Source organism: Muntiacus reevesi, chromosome 3 (assembly GCF_963930625.1).
Source record: "Muntiacus reevesi chromosome 3, mMunRee1.1, whole genome shotgun sequence".
In the NCBI taxonomy this organism is placed as follows: domain Eukaryota; kingdom Metazoa; phylum Chordata; class Mammalia; order Artiodactyla; family Cervidae; genus Muntiacus; species Muntiacus reevesi.
Window position 1 is genome coordinate 190694667 of NC_089251.1, and position 19965 is coordinate 190714631.

Below are 19965 nucleotides of genomic sequence, written 5' to 3' on the forward strand. Positions count from 1 at the left end.
TTGCGTCTACTTTAATGCCCTTATTTAACTTGCTACACTATAACCGCAAGGTATTGATGCTGCTTATAATGCCGATAAAATTTACTTCCCTAATCAGTTATTGATGGGCAGAAATCTTAAATCCCTTTAAATACTTCTGTAAGGCAGAAATACTTACTTACCACATCATTTGCTTAGAAAGACGTGACATGATGCTCATTTGCTTTACTTTGGTATCTTCAAGATAAAGTACAAAACACTCTGCAGGCTTCTCCAAAAGCTAGATAACGGCCTTAATTTTTTCACATTTTCACAAGCTGCTGTTTACGTCACATAATTGACTTACTTTCTAAAGTTAACTCTCTGTGATTGTCCATTTTTATTTTTATTGCTATCTTGTCTTTACCACCACCAGATGCTCAGTTAGATAGAAATAACAAGCAAGGGACAAAGCGTTCTCTAACAAATGTGCTTTATTGATATAAAGATTTACCTCTGATATAAACTGCTGCACCATACATCTACAGAAGTTCTCAAAGTAATTAGTATTTATTGAAGAGCTTCTGTGTGCTAAAGGCATTTTTGAGGGCTTTGCACAACTCTGAGGAGGTGCTAGAACTCTCAATTTGCAGATATTGAAAGTAAGTGTCAACTAAATAGCGGGATGTGTCCAAGATTACAGAAATAATAAGGAAGAGATGCAGCATTTGAATCAGATCTGTGAAAAGCATAAGGATCAAAACACTGAAATAACTGACCAGAGTTCCCCTTGCATAAATAATAGCTTTGAGTCAAGAGTAGAATGGGGGGAAGGATGGGACACAGATGCATAGAAAATTAACGGAAGAAATAAAGTATTCCTTTGCATGCATGCTAAGTTACTTCAGTCGTGTCCAACTCTGTGAATTTATGGACTGTAACCCACCAGGTTCCTCTGTCCATGGGATTCTCCAGGCAAGAATACTGGAGTGGGTTGCCATGCCCTCCTCCAGGTGATCTTCCCAATTCTGGGATTGAACCCAAGTCTCTTATGTTTCCTGCATTAGAAGGCAGGTTCTTTACCACTAGCACCGCCTGGGATGCCCAACATATTCCTTTGCTATTTCATAATCAAGATGTCAGCAGGACTGATCTTCTCTGAGGACTATGAGAGAAGGAACTGCTCCAGGCCTCTCTCCTTGGCTTACAGAAGACCTTCTTCCTTTATCCAAATCTGTGTCCCAAACATTCCCACCATCTTGTGCTTCTCCCACTACCATCAACAATTAAACACTATATATACACTGGGTTAAATACGAAAACTCTGTACATAAAACACTCTCTGGCCATGATAGGCTCAGAAAGAGCATAATACTGTTCCACTAAACTATAACAACAATTGATGGGTCTGATCTATTACAAGTGGCAGAGGCCAGCACACTGGGGATTCATCTCACAAGGACTTGGACTTGGGCTAGAACATCAGAACCAGCACTCCACTGGTTCCCTATAATTCTCCACTGAGTTGCACAAGAAACAAGAGTGTAAAAGTGTTATTGAAAAGGATATCACAAAAATCTAAGATTTGATTGAAACCTTATCAAATTGATGGTAGTTTTGCTTTCTTTACTTGTGATAAGGAATGGGGGTTGCATGGTCTTCCATTTTATGATTTCAAATAAAAAATTATACAGAGTACCCAAATTTCTATTTTCACTATGTGTTTCGTTGTTTATTCAATAACCATTATGCTCCTTAAGGTAAAGGGTGACCAGCTTGAGGTCCTGTGGTAGGTGGCAATCCATGGAAAAAGTTTTATTATTTACTTGTTTTTACTATTTATTTATTCCTAATTTCTTTTTGTAGGGACAAATTTCCATCTACTATTATATTACTTTTATGAGAAGTTTCTACACTTTTTTTCTCCTACAGATGTGTTGGTGAAAAAGTATCTCAGCCTTTTTTCTGGAATGTCTCTTTGTCTTGCCTTCCTTTTTCAAAGATACTTTGGCCTTGTAAAAATTCTAGATTAACTATTTTTTTTGTTTGTTGTTGATTCTTTTCCCCCCAATACTTTAACATATCTCTGTACTGTATTCTGGTCCTTGCGATGTCTAACAAGAATCTTCTATCTTTATTCCTCTTTGCATGTTGTGTCTTTTATCCTCTGGATGCTTTTAAGATTTCTTTATCTCTACCACTGTTTTTTTTTTTTTTTTAATAGTAAATTGATTCTGACATACTTTGCATTATTTCCTTGTCATTTTTGGTCTGTTTGCACTGACTACTTTTCCTCCTGGTTATGGTTCATATGCGCCTGCTGGTTTCTCATTTTGTGTAGATGCCAGACATGGTAGATGTCACATTGTTGGGTGCTCAATTTTGTTATAATTAATTAGTACTGGATTTTGTTCTGGCATGCAGTTTTGGAATAATTTTTTTAAGGTTTGCTTTTAAGATTTGTTAAGGTGAACATAGAACAGCCTGTACTCTGGGGCTAATTTAGCTCCTTTGCTAACAATACTAAATAAACTTTGCCAGAAGTCCTCTCTTTTATGGTCCTATTATTCAGTTCAGTTCAGTTCAGTTCAGTCGCTCAGTCGTGTCCGACTCTGCGACCCCATGAACCGCAGCACACCAGGCCTCCCTGTCCATCACCAACTCCCGGAGTTTACTTCAAACTCAAGTTCATCGAGTCGGTGATGCCATCCAGTCATCTCATCCTCTGTCGTCCCCTTCTCCTCCTGCCCCCAAATCCCTCCCAGCATCAGGATCTTTCCCAATGAGTCAACTCTTCTCATGAGGTGGCCAAAGTATTGGAGTTTCAGTTAGGTGGTAGGAAATGAGCTAGGAGTTGTTAACTCTCGCTACTTTTTGGTAATTCTTCCACCATCCTTAGATAGGCAAGTTTTCCCATCCAACACAGCCAGGATGGAAGTTTCCTTTACATCTTTATAGATACCTGGATTGATTCTCTTTCTCTTTCGTTAATTTTTTCTCCAGATCCCTCTTCCTTAATATTCTGTCCCACAAATTCTAGTTTCCTGGGCTTCCCTGAACTCCCATCTCCATCTCTCAGACTTTCAAACACTGCTCTTTGGGGTTTTCCCTCAATGCCCTGTACCTTGGAAACGATACCCAGGCATCAGCCTTGACAGCTGCAAAGCCTCAATTCATCTGGAGCTGTTTTTTCTCTCAGGGATCAAAGTTCTACAACATCTGCTGTAAAGTGTCTAAAAACTTGTTTCACATTTTTTCTCAAATTATCTTGTTGTCTAGGAAAGATTTGCTCAGTCATGGCCAGAAGTAAAAATTCCATGCTTTATAATATGATTTTTGAAACCAGTAATCTTTGTTTCAACTAGAGTTTATTTTTATGTATAAAATGAGGTAGGGATGCAGGATGGTCATTTTTTGTCTTTTCAGATACTCAATGGTACTGATAGCATTTATAAGATGGTCTATTCTACTGTCTTTGATCTGTAATTTCTATTTTCTTAATAATCAAGTATCCACATATGCATGGGATATTTCTGGGCTATTTTTTCAACTCCATTGATCATTTCTATATCTTTTTTCACACCAACAGCACTTTGTCTCAATCATTATTTCTTTTTTTAAAATGAGTCCTAAGTCTTTTTATCAGGTAAGTTTTGATTAAAACTCCATCTCTTTCTTTCTGTAGGATTTCCTTTTATTATTTGAAAAGCTCTTTGCTTTTCTATATAGGTTCTATCCTTAGTATTTTGTGACTTGTTGCTATTGTAAAGGACTTATTTTTAAATATTTATTTATTTTTGGCTGCACTAGGTCTTCCTTACTGTGAGCAGGCCTTCTTCACTTGCAGAAAGCAGGGGCTTCTTTCTGGTTGTGGTGTTCAGGCTTCTCACTGTTGTGACTTGTCTTGCTGTGTAGCCCTGGGCTCTAGGGTAACCAGCTTTAGTAGTTGCTGCACGTAGACTCAATAGTTGTGGTTCAGGGGCTTCGTTGCCCTGCGGAATGTGGGATCTTCCTGGACCAGGGATGAGACCAGTGTCCCCTACATTGTGAGATGGATCCTTAACCACTGGACTACCAAGAAAGCCCAGGACTTATTTTTAAAATGCTGTTTTAATTGGTTTTTGCTGATGTAAAGAAATACAATTGACTTGTGAAATGAAATATTTCCTGCCACACCAGTGGGCAAGAAATGTCACAGCAATCAGTGACTTGGGGCTCCAAATGTGAATGAGGGCTCCCGAAAGGGAACACAATACATGTGACCCAGCAGGCCACCCCTGCAATGATTGCAAAGGAGCTCAGAGGAATGCAAGAAACAACTATCCTCCGCCACTCTTTATGCTGAACAAGGAATTACTGATGTAAACAATCAAGAAGCAGGAAGTGGTCCCAGATAGGTGCAGTACATATGAATGGAAAGAATTCAGTGAGCCCAGAGGCTTGCAAATTCCCATAGAAGAATGCTAAAGTTCCTTAGCTTGATGTCTGGTTTTCCTTACTTAACAATAATCTTTGATGTCCAGACTGTCTGCCCTCACTGTCGCAAAGTTGTATATAGCTTGACTCCCTCTCTCTGGCCTTCCACAGCAGTTTAAGAAGAGGTGGCAAGAATACACAGGAGAATTATACAAAAAAGATCTTAATGACCTGGATAACCACAATGGTGTGGTCACTCACCTAGAGCCAGACATTCTGGGGTGTGAAGTCAAGTGGGCCATAGGAAACATTACTATGAACAAACCTAGTGGAGGTCATGGAATTCCAGCTGAGCTATTTCAAATCCTGAAAGATATGACACTGTGAAAGTGCAGCACGCAATAGGCCAGAAAATTTGGAAAACTCAGCAGTGACCAAAGGACTGGAAAATATCAGTTTTCATTCCAATCCCAAAGAAGGAAAATGGCAAAGAATGTTCAAACTACCACACAACTGTGCTCATTTCACGTTAGCAAGGTAATGCTCAAAATCCTTCAAGCTAGGCTTCAACAGTACATGAACTGAGAACTTCCAGATGTTCAAGCTAGATTTAGAAAAGGCAGAGGAACCAGAGATCAAATTGCAAACATCCATTGGATCATAGAAAAAGCAAGAGAATTCCAGAAAAATATCTACTTCTGCTTCATTGACAATGCTAAAGCCTTTGACTGTGTGGATCACAACAAACTGGAAAATTCTTCAAGAGATGGGAGTACTAAACCACCTTAGCTGTCTCCTGAGAAACCTGTATGCATTTCAAGAAGCAATAGTTTGAATTGGACATGGGATAACAGACCGGTTCCAAATTGGGAAAGGAGTAAGACAAGGCTGTGTATTGTCACCCTGTTTACTTAATTTATGTGCAGATTATTACATCATGTGGAATACCAGGCTGGATGAATCACAAGCTGGAATCAAGACTGCAGGGAGATTAGTCAACTACCTCAGATATTCAGATGATTCCACTCTAATGACAGAAAGTGAAGAGAGACTAAAGAGCCTCTTAATGAAGGTGAAAGAGGAAAGTGAAAAGGCTGGCTTAAAATTCAACATTCAAAAAGTGAAGATTATGGCATCCAGTCCTATCATTTCATGCCAAATAGTTCGGGGGAAAAGTAGAAACAGTGTCAGATTTTATTTTCTTGGGCTCCAAAATCACTGCGAATGATGACTGCAGCTGAGATTAAAAGATGCTTGCTCCTTGGAAGAAAAGCTATGACAAACCTAGACACTGTGTTGAAAAGCAGAGACATCACTTTGCCAACAAATGTCTGTAGAGTCAAAACTATGGTTTTTCCAGTAGTCATGCATGGATGTGAGAGTTGGACCATAAGTCAGGCAGAGTGCCAAAGAATTGATACATTTGAACTGTGGTGCTGGAGAAGACTCAAGGGCCCCTTGGACTGCAAGGAAATCAAACCAGTCAATTCTAAAGGAAATCAACCCTGAATATTCACTGGAAGGACTGATGCTAAAGCTGAAGCTCCAATAATTTTGCCACCTGATACAAAGAGCCAACTCATTGGAAAAGACTCTGAGCTGGAAAAGGCTGAGGGTAGTAGGAAAACAGGGCAACAGAGGATGAGATGATTGAATGGCATCACCCACTCAGTGGACATGAGTTGAGCTAACTCAGAGAAATGGTGAACAGAGAAACCTGGCGTGCTGCAGTTCATAGTGTTGCTAAGAGCAGAACATGACTTAGCGACTGAACAACTGAGATGCTGCCTCCGGGGCTCAGAGTCGTTAACATTCCCACCAAATAAAATGACTCTTTACTTTCTGGTTGTGACTAATTTTTTAGTCAATAGGCTTTACATATTAACTTTGTATACAGTTCCCTTCTTGATTCACCCATTAGTAATTTATCTTCTGAGTTCATAATCATAGCAAGCAGATAATCATATCACCTATAAATGCAATTTTATTTCTTCCTTTTTAACTTCTATATCTTTTAACTTCTTGTATTAAAATCTTAATGCACTGTCCAAATCTGCTAGTACCATGTTAAATAAAAGTGGTCAGAGTGAAAATTGTTTGTGATCTTAAATAATTCTTTCCATATTTTATAATAAAATAGATATGTTATTCATTTCTATATATTCTTCATCAGTTTACACATTTTTTAAAACATCATGAATCATCATCAAATTTTATCTATTTTTTCTGCATCTATTGAAACAGTTTCTCTCCTTTATTTAATCAATACTGTCAATTACACTGTTTTTTTATATTAAATCAACACTGAACTCCTATGATAAATGCTAATTTTATCATTTTTATAGATTATGGATTCTGATTATTCATGCTTTGGTTAGGATATTTGCATCGATTTTCATGAGTGAGTTTGGGCAGAAATTTCCTTTTTTCATGCCTCCTTGATATCAAGCATATTAAGCCACATAAAATTACTTGAGGAGCAGTCCTTATTATTTTGTTCTCTGTAAAGCTGTGTAAGATTGAAAAACGTTTTTAAGGTTCAAAAATTGATTTACAAATTGAATAGAAATAAATAAAACCATTGTTTACCTTATGGGAATACTTTTTTGGCTACTGATTCAATTGCTTTAATGTTCATATGACTTTTAACATCTTCCCCCTCGGTCAGTTTTATTAATTTTTATTATTCTAGAAATCTGACTCTGAGTCCTCACAGTTGGGCTAACTTTGCAGAGTAGACATTACCAGAACTACATGTAATAATGAGTTCTTAACGATTTTTGTTTGTTTTTTCATAAACTTTTGCCCCTAACAATATATTTGGTTTATTCTTGACAACAGATATTCTTCTGGTATTATTCTATTGCCAAATAATTTTTATATGATCTGACTTATGGAATAAAAATTTAATCAAAATTTATCTTATTTACCTTTATAGCCATGCCATTCTTCACATATATAATACATTCTTAATCCATTTAATCTGAGACTTAATTCAGAGGACATTAAGGATGAGGGAGAGAGTCTGACCTTTACTTTGAATAATTCTGCAGCATATAGAGCAAAGAAGTCAGAAATATAAATTATGTTGCTAAAAAGAGAGCAACTCATGCTTATTAGTGAAGTTTTAATTTTTTAACTAAGATGGAAATCATCTTTCAATTCTAACTTAAATCTCAACTCAAGAGTCATTTCTGAGAAATCTTATCAAAACTATTCTGTTGTTGTTAAAAATGTAGCATTGATCACAAAATATTTGTGAAGTTCCTTTCATCTGACAAGAACTATCCTGTCATATAAATCTCAAATATCAATCTCCTTCAAATCCACAGCTTTAATTAGGGATGTTAGAGGTAGAACTGTAAGTCAAGCAAGACAGCAAAGAAATACCAGAGATTACTTTTAGAACAGATGCTATTTTGTCAGCTGACTCATAATAAGAGGCTTATGCTAAACTATAGATATTCTTGGCAACTACAATGAAACAATTTAAAAGCTCCTCTAAGCTAGAAACAGAAAAAGATAGTATACATGTTGTAGGAAATAAGCACTGTTTATAAAGACCAAATCACACAAAATTAATTTAGCACTCAGAAACTGATTTGCAAATCTTACTGGTGATGGGGGAACAGTCGATAGGCCAAGTCAAATTCTCAGGGCTCTTTACAAACAGGAAGAGAACTGGTTTTGGGGGCTGAAACTATTTCAGACCACTAGGGTAACCGTAAAGAAATAACTATTTCAATGTTCCAATAGCACTTAGTTTACTAAAGCAGTGAATTATTCCAACTCTGAAATACCCTAACTGTTTTTCAATAGCTGTGGCCTGTAGCAAATCAGCAGGACTCTGTGCTCTAGCACTTTACATTCATGCCTGGTTCCAGGCTTACACAAATGCCCTAAAACCAAGCATTAACCTCTGTCAAGTATTTCAAGAAAATAAGATGCTGCCAAGTAGAGCCCTGTGGGTGCCTGACTTAATTTTCTTTGAATGTCTACAATGAAAGGGGCAGGGAATTAACACTTGATTGTGACCACTGTGCTGAATGCCCACACATATATGAGAAAAAAATATTTTCAAGGTTGCTGTTGAGGGATTAACTCTTAGTTGAGATTGTAACCCAGTGGGACTCCATGGGACCTTCTCAGGATAGAGTCCTTCCTCATGTCAACTGCTGGTCTTTTATTTCTAGGAAATCTGTAGTCTCCCAGGCCTCCTGAGTCATAAAAGCCTGGCTCAAGAATTAATAATAAAGTCCAGAGCAACAACAACAAAAAGAAAAAACAAAAAAGAAAGTAATGATTGAAGGAATTGAACATGTAGTGACAAAAATAGCAGTTGGTCCAGGAGAACTGGCAAGAATTTAAACAATAAACCTTACATATGACAGCCATAGAATATTTAGTTCCTCCCTAAAGCACCTAGATAACAGTAAACTAATGCACATTCCCTGAGTTGTTTTACAGATGCTAAACCCTCCATCAAATCGAAGAAGCTAACTACTTGATGACCATGAGCACATAGCCCCCTGCTGAAACCTGAGGACTGATAGTGATAACCCCAGTAACACTGCCCTGTTATCTCACCATCAACCAATCAGAGAACTGTCATAAGCTGATCACACTCCATGTGACATACCACCCCCCTACCCCCATCACTTTGCCTCTAAAAATGCTTTGAGGAGTTTGGGTCTTTTGAGCATCATGGGCTGCCTCACTCTCTTCGTTCGGCCCTGCAATAAACCCTTTTCAGCTCGAAACTCTTATGTTTCAGTTTGTTTGGCCTCACTGTGGGTTCAGCACACAAACTTGCCATAGACAACAAGATTATGGAAATTTTTTAAAGAGCAGTATAAAAACGCACTAACTTTTCCAGGCCTCATCTACTATCCACATACACAACTATATCCACCTATGTATTCCTCAATATTCCAAAGAGGGACTGTCGTCAATAAAAATGTTTCTTAATATGAAAAGTATTCCTTTGCTAAACTGGCTAGTGCTCTTGAGTTTAATTATGCCCAGGAAGGTTTCTGTGTTAGCAAAGTGGATCTCAAGTTAGAGCAGTTTTATTATTTGGGGTTAGGTTACCAAAACACAGGAAGACTGGCATGTGGCACCTTCATTAAAATGAAATATGTACAACACATCTCCCATCTGTTACAAGTGAATTTACCACCAAGGAACTTGGAAAATGTTTGAAAATCGGTTATACAAGTATTTAGGAAAAGCTAATAGCATCTCATAAATACTTTTTCAACTTAGAAATTAACACTAAAAAGGCAAAGGAAGGACTATATATCCAGAGCTTCCTGGTCATGGATGTAAATCAATTCAGTATCTAAGCAGATATACTAGTTCCTTGACATACTATTTCTGTCAGAGTCTGGCAATGGTTCTGATTCCAACAGCAATTACTGGGAAAGAATTTAGCCTCAACTATTTAGAAAAGTGACTTTACCAGATTTACAAACAAGGCCCTACAATCTTCCATTTCCTCAGCAAGATATTATATCAACCAAGCTAAGCATGTCATCATGACTGTAATTTACGTGATGTGACATGACAGTTAAGATGTACTGTGGTAATTTGTGAGAGCTTGCAGTATTATTGCAGTATCAAAAATTTATATGGCTCAGTTATTAAAGCAAATTGTTTCATTCATACTGAGATGTCTGACAGTAAACCACCGAGGGCTTCCACATTACATTAAGAAATGTCTTCCATATTCAAACAATTTGCACACCCTGCTACCAGTACTTTGTTCACTGAACAGAAACTGAAGCCCAGTCAAGCACAGCTTTTTGATGTGAACATGGTCTGTGCGGGATGTGAAGTACTTCATTGTGGGTGGTTAACAAGCAGCAGTCCAGACAGGATAAGGGAAGTTATCTCTGGGAACCAATACTACGGACAGGATGTCCAGACGCTTTGCTCTGATGCTATTTCATGTCCTATTTGCTTGCCTTCCTTCTGTCAGTTTGATTCTCAGCCAACAGAAAGAAAAAGCATATGGGCAAAGAAAAAATGATGGAAAATAAGGCAAAGAATATTCTATTTAAAAAAACTACCTATATAAGTAAACTTCACTGTGGTAAGAAAAGTAAGACCTCTGAAACTCATCCAATTTTGATCCATGGTTCTTCTCTAAAGTCCTCAGAGAAGTTGGAAAAAAAGACAGCTTCTGGTTTTGTTTATTTGTTTGTCTCTTGGCAGTTTTAAGCCTTAGACATTTGAGTCCTATGTGCTATTTTATTCTTGTTGGGTATTCAGGAAATTCCTAAATAGAATAGAATAGAAAGACCTCTTGTTGGAAAGGGCTTTGAAGTAACAGCTTAATTAGATTTTTATTACAGCTGGAAAATTTTATGCAACATACATTGTCTCTTTAAAAATAAATATTCATTGAAAAATGTGTTTTACTCATTTACACATTTTTAATAATGGTATTTAGAGGCCTGTAAAAATAAGAAACAGGAAAAGTTACAATGTTTTCAAACAAATAAAACCACTAGTTTCCATTGATATGAACTAGCAAGGTTTTCTGTCTTAATGCTCACACATCACTAATTATTAAAATATTTTTATTTAATCATGAAGATTTTCTCCAAAGTAAGCTATATGCTTACAGTTGAAAACTAGTCTTAAATAGTTTCAATTTGCTAAAGGATTTTTCTGGGACTGACAATTTCTGGTGTGATCGGGTCATTTAATTATGAGCTGACAAGGTATTAAGTTCCACAGACCAAGCAAGTACTCTCATTTAATTTTGTTTCCAATGAATTGTTAAGCAAAATAAAATAAAATGATAAAAGCCAAGGAAGCTATCTAGTTAGAGTTAATTCACAAGAGAGGGGAAGAAAGAAGCACCTTCATCTCTGAAAGCGCTACATTTGTTTATCTGTGAGTGTGTTTTTACATGTGTGTCAGTGGGCTTGAAAACAAACATGTGCTTTCAATCTGGCTCTTCTTTTATGGTAGTTCTCTTCCTGAGTTCCAGGAAATATGGTACTTATTATAAGCTTCATGGCAAGTATTAAATTAGTTATGTAATAAATTTCATTTCCAATTAACATTCTGACAAGGTAGAGAAAGTAGCTCTCTTGAATACCAGTTTTGAAATGAAATAGAAACAGATGAGAAATAAGTAAGTATTCCACCACAGACAATTCTAGAAAAACAGCTATTTCAAGTAAACATGACACAGTGTCTTCCAGTATCTACCATATCTTTTGCAAAAAAAAAAAAAAAAAAATACCTAATGGCTTCATTGCTTTATTTGCTCTATCAAAATGTTTGACACAGTATAGCAACTATATAGAATTGTGATGTGGGGATGCAAGCACCCATGGGGCAGGGTGGAAAAGTCCAACTTAATCTGATTCAACTGGTTCCAGCAATCCAATCAGTATATATTTGATCTCATCTTCCTTTAAAAAAGACTATATAAAACCCATTCTCCTTATTGATCAACTGAAGCAAAGTAGCAAGAAGCGAGCACTGAATGGACTCACCTTGTTCCCCAGGTAAGGCGCTGGCGCACTCCAGTAGTAGCTCTGGGGCAGGGCTCGGCGGGCCTCCACGCTGCTAATGCTGATCTGCTGCGGTGAATCTAAGTCCTCCAGCTGGGGGGTCACTCGAATACGGCCAGAAAGGTCAGTCAGATACCAGCCACTCATGTCTTGTATCTTAAAGAAAACACACAATCATTGTCACTTAAGAAAAGAACCCAGACACTTCTCTTTCCTATTTCTGTAGTGTTCATATTTTGAAAATTAATAACACAAAAACTATGAATGTTTAGGAAAATATAAAAGTTGTGTATATCATTAAACATCTCATATGTTCTCACCATTATTTTTTTTCTTGATGTTTCTAACAGTTTGGATGATATTATAGTGTAATCTGTTTTTATTAATCCCGTGTGATTTTTAAAAATGATGATTTCAAATACTACTTTCTTAAAAAGTCATTTAAAATAACACATAACTTTGTATAAATTATCAAATAGTTGAAGTTTGAATTTCCCATTTTTCACTCCACTAGTGCTCTCCAGTTTCTTATGGAAACAATTATTCCAAAAGGTATTACATATGCATTTGTAAAGAGGAAGAAAAAAGATAAGATATGAAAGGTAGATTTTCATTTACTAGTTCCTTCCTTTTCATATATTTAAATTTCAATTTGAGGCTCCAGGATAGTTGAAAACACCAGCTCACAATACTGTTCCTATTCCTTCCCATGGGGTCAGAAGTGCTATGAGAACTCCTAGTCTTGATCCTTGGCCCAGACAAGGAAGGAACGTTTAAGGAGGAATTAGGGAAAGATGACTTGCTTTTACACGTTTATTCTCCAGCTATGCGTGGCACATGGCTACAATTCTAAATTTAAACCGTCCTACCTAGTCAGGACATAAGACTGGATACTGAGGCTTACGGCTACCAGGGGCCCAACAAGTCATGTGTGAGCTGCTTGGCGTTGTGGGTAATGGGCAGCAGAATGGTAATGGTGATCACACATGGGTGAAATATTTTTAAAATTTCTTCATGAAGAGGTCATTTGATTCTGTATCTCCTAAAGCTGTGGAACTGCTGGGACTGCCCGTGTCAAAAGAGCGAGATTCAGTGAAGGTTTATTGGACAGAAAAGCAGCAAGATACATACTGCTACTCTTCCCTTTCCAAAATCATTCATCAGACCTCCAAGGACAGCCCAGCGAGATTCAGAGAAAGTTCTTTCCAGAAAAATGCCTGAAATGCAAATATCAGTGAACCTAGTTTCTGAAGTACAAGGCTGAATGCTACTTCTGCTCCTCTGCTAACCATAAAACTTTTGTACATTAATGGAACAGTCTAGAGGGTGAAGTCAGACTAACTGTTCATTTGCTGTTGGTTCTACACAATCTGTTCCATAAGCAATACTTGATAAAGTATGCACAGGTTCATTTAGGTATGAAGAGTACAATCAGAAACTACCCATAATATTTCAGACTTAAAAGCAACACAGGTAGACAAAATTTTCATAGCTGTATTAAGGATTAGTTAGCTCATTAAAGCTGAAAGGCAGTAGTGTTTGGAATTCAGTTTTATTAAAATAGTGATCTTTGTAAAAATCCAACTCTAATCCCAACACCCCCCTGCTAAAATCCTTCAGTTACTCTCCAAGGATAAGAGCTCAACTTCTTAGTAAACTCAACCATGTGTATCTAGTTTCTCATTCCCTCTGTAGGTTTCTCCTCCTTTCTCCAGCCTGTTTCCTGGTATTTTGTACTCCTAAGTGCTGCCACATAAACTATTTGAAATTTCCTGAAGGTCCTCTTTCATAAGGAGACAAACTGCTGTCTGTGAAGGGATGAAAAATCAATGAGTGTATGACAGGCAAAGGAGGTAGGAGGAAAACAGGTTCATGTTTATGATAGAGGAAGAACACCCCAGGGCTTCCCGGGGCTCAATGGTAAAGAATCTGCCTGCAAAGCAGGAGACCTAGGTTTAACCCCTGGTCGGGAAGATCCTCTGGGAAATGAAATGGCAATCCACTCCACTATTCTTCCCAAGGACAGAGGACCCTGGCAGGCGACAGTCCACGGAGTAACAAAAGTTGAACTAAACCACCATCACCACCACTAAACATGTAATAATTTGAACTTTTTCAAATCAATTAAGAATGAAGATATTCAAATTTAGTTTCTCCTCTTAACAAAGAAAGAGCTATGGCAACATAAAATCACAGCTAAAGACTGGTGGGTAATAGGTATTATATACATAGCTGTTAAAGGAGTTTCTCTTAATGTGTATACCAAAAATACTGGTGAATGCAATTTATAATCCTTCCTATCACAATTAGATGTCTTCTCTGCCTTTGAGGCAAAGGCAGCATTAATTCCATCATTGCTTCACATACTAATTATGGAGACTGAAAAGGCTAGTTCTGACTTATTATAAGAGGTTCCAGTTTACACACTGGTACAAAACCTTAAAGGCTTTGGTCAAAGAGACACAGCGAGGGTGGGATGTTTCGAGAGAACAGCATGTATATTATCTATAGTGAAACAGATCACCAGCCCAGGTGGGATGTATGAGACAAGCGCTCAGGCCTGGTACACTGGGAAGACCCAGAGGAATTGGGTGGAGAGGGAGGTGGGAGGGGGAATCGGGATGGGGAATACATGTAACTCCATGGCTGATTCGTGTCAATGTATGACAAAACCCACTGCAATGTTGTGAAGTAATTAGCCTCCAAGTAATAAAAATAAATGAAAAAAAAAAATTCCATCACTTCTCCAAGATAAGTTTAAGTAGAAGCTCACTACAAGAAAAAAAAGTTAATTTCTTACAGAGGACAATAGCAAGAAGCCCAATGGAGCAGAACACAGAATTCAAAGGCTATTTATTGCTTACGTTGCCATAGGTCCAGTAGGAGCTTTGACATCTGTTTGAAACTCCTGAACAGAAGCACTCATCACAACCTTTATGATTATCCTCTTGCAAATTGAAGAACCCAAATTTGCAGCGACTACAGTCTCCTCCTTCAACATTTTCCTATAAACAGAGAAGTAGGTTATTAACACAGGCGCCCTTCAAAATAGAACACTGTCTCTATTTCTGTTCAAGAAAAATATAAGTTGTATATTCTTCATGTTACCTCTCAACTTTATTTAATGTATAATCATATTTTTAAAAACCTTCTCAAAAATGTCTTATTAACTAGATGCTGTCCTAACCACACTAATAGGAAATAATGTTTGATTCTAATCTACTGCACCAAGTTACAATTTGATCTTCATCTTTGTCCAGAGGGCAGCAACTGTCATGATAAATCCAGCAATAACTTAGACATTTGGTTCAGGGTTTACCATTCTATGTTGCTGAACTGCTTCCTCTTAGAACACACGATACATGATAAAATAAAAGATATTAAGCTGATACATAAGTGTAGAATAGAACATTGATATTATACAGATGATAAAATATTTTTCACACCACATATGAAAAATACAAATCTTTGAAGCAAGCCTAAGAATGAGACAGGTAGAGAAACTGGGCAAATAGTCACACTATTTCCCTGATGAGATAAAGTAGGAAAGAAAGAAAGTTTTCCCTAGTTAATTTTCACAGTGTTTCCTTTAACATACTGGTATAGTCAGTTAATCATAGAGTAACATTATGGGGAAAAAATAATTCTCATTCGGTGACTGCTCTCTAGATTGGCTTCATTAATCCTAGACCCAGTATACTGAAAGATTGTTTGTTTATACATGGGACTCAAGCCAAAGAAAGCTGACTATATGATGAAAAACTGGGAAGGCTATAATCTCTTAGTTAAAGAATGGTTAATCTCGACTAATGTCTTTATTATGAAAGTTCCCTGCTTCTCAGGAGATAGATTCAAAGTAGTCCCCACATATGAATTTGCCCCACATTTTCCCTCTTCCTTGAATTCTCTTATTACTTCAATTCTGAAATTTTCCTTTTCCTTAGAAAACTAACTTCTTTCTCAAATGTGTTCCCATAGCCTTCTGTCACGGAGAAGGCAATGGCACCCCACTCCAGTACTCTTGCCTGGAAAATCCCATGGAAGGAGGAGCCTGGTGGGCTGCAGTCCCTGAGGTCACTAAGAGTCAGACACGACTGAGTGACTTCACTTTCACTTTTCACTTTCATGCATTGGAGAAGGAAATGGCAACCCACTCCAGTGTTCTTGCCTGGAGAATCCCAGGGACAGGGGAGCCTGGTGGGCTGCCGTCTATGGGGTCGCACAGGGTCAGACACAACTGAAGTGACTTAGCAGCAGCAGCGGCAGCCTTCTGTCATTCTTCTATTATAACCACAGAAAAGTACTGCTTATCTCCTAAGATCATTCATTCCAGCCATACCATAATCTATTCAGACGGAGAACCCTGTCTTACCTGCCTTTATTATACCCAAACATGGAAGTGTTTCTGGCACAACATTGAACACTAGCTTAATAAAGCTTTATTAATTTTGAATAAATCTCGTGGTGGTCATATTTTTCATGCACAGTGAACTGCTGTGCACCTAGCAGGTGTTTCATAAAAACATATTTGAATAAAGACTGGGCAGATGGGGCCATAAAGATGCGAGAATATAGGGGGGAAGATCAAAGAAGAACAACAGCATGAAAAATAGAGACATTTATAAAAATAAACAAATAAAGATATTCTCCTGATATCCAAGAGAATGATATATTTGAAATTAAGTTTTGGGCTTGATTTCTATGTGTTACTTACCACCTCAACCATTTCTACACTGCCAGGAGCCTAAACAAAAGAATGTCTCTAGACATGTTTCACATGTCAAACTTCAGCCTCCCAATATGCACACAAACGTAATTATTGCACTAATATTCCTGCTAGTATTCTCGCTATTTTTAAGATAAATTTCAGGTATTTTGAGACGATAGATGTCAACAAAACTAATTGAACTAATTTCAGACCTACGATGGCAAATATATCCCCCAAATCCTGAACCTGAGAGCACCTTCAGAAGAGGACACAGGCAGGAAAGATGAAACATTCAATAGTGATAATTTCGCTTATCCCATTAAGGACACAGTACAGCTGTCTGCACACTGTGTTCTTCCGTGCTTGGTCTAATTCACTTTCATTTACTCTGATTTGAAAGCTTGTAATACCACTTTTCTGAGATTCATACTGAGCCTAACAATTAGAAACTTTCAGACATTAGTTACATTTTTCTTAGCTACATTTTAGCCTGGCAATATGACCTTGAAAAGTAATGATTAAGTAATTGCAATATTCAATTTAATAAACCAAAGCATCACATTATGGTAGAAATTCTAGGTACTCTAAAGATGAGTGAGTCAAGATCTCTGTTTTTAAAAGCCAACATCTAGAGTTGAGTAAAAAGATACATTTACAATCAACATAATGCAAGGTGGAACATGAAAAGAAGATATCAGAAATAAATTATAAGAGCACAGAGGATAAAGGGTTGGTTTCTGCTATGAAGGCTTGAGGAGGCTTTATGACAAGAGTGGAATTTGACCTAAGCCTTCAAGCATGGTTTAAAAGTTCATCCTGATGGAGGGGATAGAAGAGAGATCTCGTTAGCAAAGATAATAGGAATAAGAAATAATTCAAAGCTTAGAAGTTTCATTCAGAGAAAGCTGTGGTACATATACACAATGGAATATTACTCAGACATTAAAAAGAATACATTTGAATCAGTTCTAATGAGATGGATAAAACTGGAGCCCATTATACAGAGTGAATAAGCCGGAAAGATAAACACCAATACAGTATACTATGCATATATATGGAATTTAGAAAGATGGTAAGGATAACTTATATGCAAGACAGAAAAAGAGACACATGTATAGAACAGACTTTTGGACTCTATGAGAGAAGGTAAGGGTGGGATGATCTGAGAGAACAGCATCAAAACATGTATATTATCGAGTGTGAAACAGATCGCCAGTCCAGGTTGGATGCATGAGACAAGTGCTCGGGGCTGGGGCACTGGGAAGACCCAGAGGGATGGGATAGAGAGGGAGGCGGGAGGGGGGATCAGGATGGGGAGCACATGTAAATCCATGGCTGATTCATGTCAGTGTATGGCAAAAACCACTACAATATTGTAAAGTAATTAGCCTCCAACAAATAAAAATAATTGGGGAAAAAAAACTATATTGACTATTTCCTTATGCTAGGATCTTAATTTAGAGAAAAGTCGCTCAGTCATGTCCGACTCTTTGTGACCCCATGGGCTGTAGCCTACCAGGCTCCTCCATCCATGGAATTTTCCAGGCAAGAGTACTGGGGTGGGCTGCCATTTCCTTCTCCAAGGATCTTAATTTGGTGCTTGGGTTTCAGGGCCCCTAACTTCATGTAATAAACCTTTAAGAGATCGAATCTTATCCCATAGGAGTTGATGAAAGGTCATTAAAAGGTATACAGTAGGAAATAAAGCAACACAACTATACTTGAGGTGTTAAACCTGGCAATAGTAAGTAAAGTATCCATAAGATGAGACACTAGAACAAAGAAAATTTTCAATATCATAAGGTACAGTAAAGGATTAATTCAATGGTCTTATTCAAACCTTGCACATTCTAAAGTGAAAAGACTGTCCTTTGACCAGCTCCTGGGACATAACCACTAAACCCTTAGAATATCTTGCCTGATAAGAATGTCTTTGTATAACTGAAACCAGGAGTCATATGAGATATTTTATGCTAATGATATGATTTATGGTAAATGCCGAGTTTTGTTTACCTGGGGTCCTTGCCATTATGTATCAATTTGACCTGGGGAGTAGTTGAGACTGAATAGACAAAGTCAGTCATATGAGTACTCCATATCTACTTAATTTGACCCCCAATACAAACCTTGAACACAGACTTCAGTGAGTTTTCCTGGTTGATAATAACTCATATGTGTGGCAAAACAGTGTTGTTAGGAGAAATAACCACTCTCTGTGTGATTCCACTGGGAGAGGATGACTGGAAGTTTGTGTGGTCTCTCCTTGATTCTCTCCTATGCACCTTTTGCTGCATACAAAATTTGTTGCATACAAACGGATACAGGATTTTGACCTGTGTCCTTCTCACTTTATCTTTTTTATTTTTTTGTCTGCACTCTGCACAGCTGGGATCTTAGTTTCCCAACCAGGCATTGAACCTGTGCCCCCTGAATTGAAAGTATGGAGTCTTAACCACTGGACCACTAACCCCTTTTTTTACTTTAATAAACCATGACTATAACAGCTTTTCAAAGTTATGATTCTAGTGAATCATTCAAAATGAGTGTGGTCTTTACCAACACAACATGGTAAGAATAGTAGGATATCTATACTTATAAAAACAGGTTAACCAACTGTTAGTTTTACTTTGTTTATTGTGACAAATCATGAGGCAAAATATTTTAGATCCTGCTATAGTTTCTAAATCTGTACACTAATTCACTTCAGTGAATCCTACATTCAATTCACTTCAACTCACTTCAAAACAATTCTCAGCTCTAAGTCTGCATGTACCTTATATAATATTGCATAGTACCCCAGCTTGAAACCACAGCTTTAAGTTTCTAGAATTCTTCATTTTTAGTCCTGAGTCTATACCATACTGTTTCTTTATTGAGTGTAGTTCCTAATCGATTGAGTTAGAATCAGTCAACAGAAAAGTCATTGGTTCTGATTTTTCTCAACCTCTACTACTGTTGAATATTAAGTCAATACTAAATATGGTAAATAGCAGCTCAGTTGAGTCGCTCAGTCATGTCAGACTCTTTGCGACCCCATGCACTGCAGCACACCAGGTATCCCTGTCCTTTACCAACCCCCAGAGCTTGTTCAAAATCATGTCCATTGACTCCGTGATGCCATCCAAACATCTCATTCTCTGTCATCTCCGTCTCCTCCTGCCTTCAATCTCTCCCAGCATCAGGATCTTTTCCAGTGAGTCAGTTCTCTGCATCACATGGCCAAAGTATTGGAGTTTCAGCTTCAGCATCAGTCCTTCCAATGAATACTCAGGACTGATTTCCTTTGGGATTGACTGGTTGGATCTCCTTGCATTTGAAGGGACTCTCAAGAGTCTTCTCCAACACCACAGT

General features: G+C 37.6%; 1 protein-coding gene across 1 annotated transcript in view; it reads right to left on the bottom strand.

Annotated features, from left to right (window-relative positions):
• Positions 1-19965, bottom strand: part of LAMA2 (laminin subunit alpha 2) — a 673037-nt gene that overhangs the window by 361493 nt on the left and 291579 nt on the right. The window contains exons 11-12 of the mRNA XM_065931349.1: positions 14771-14911; positions 11889-12062 (exon numbers count right to left, since the gene is read on the bottom strand). Coding sequence (XP_065787421.1) covers positions 11889-12062; positions 14771-14911 — 315 coding nt within the window. The remainder of the gene's footprint in view (positions 1-11888; positions 12063-14770; positions 14912-19965) is intronic.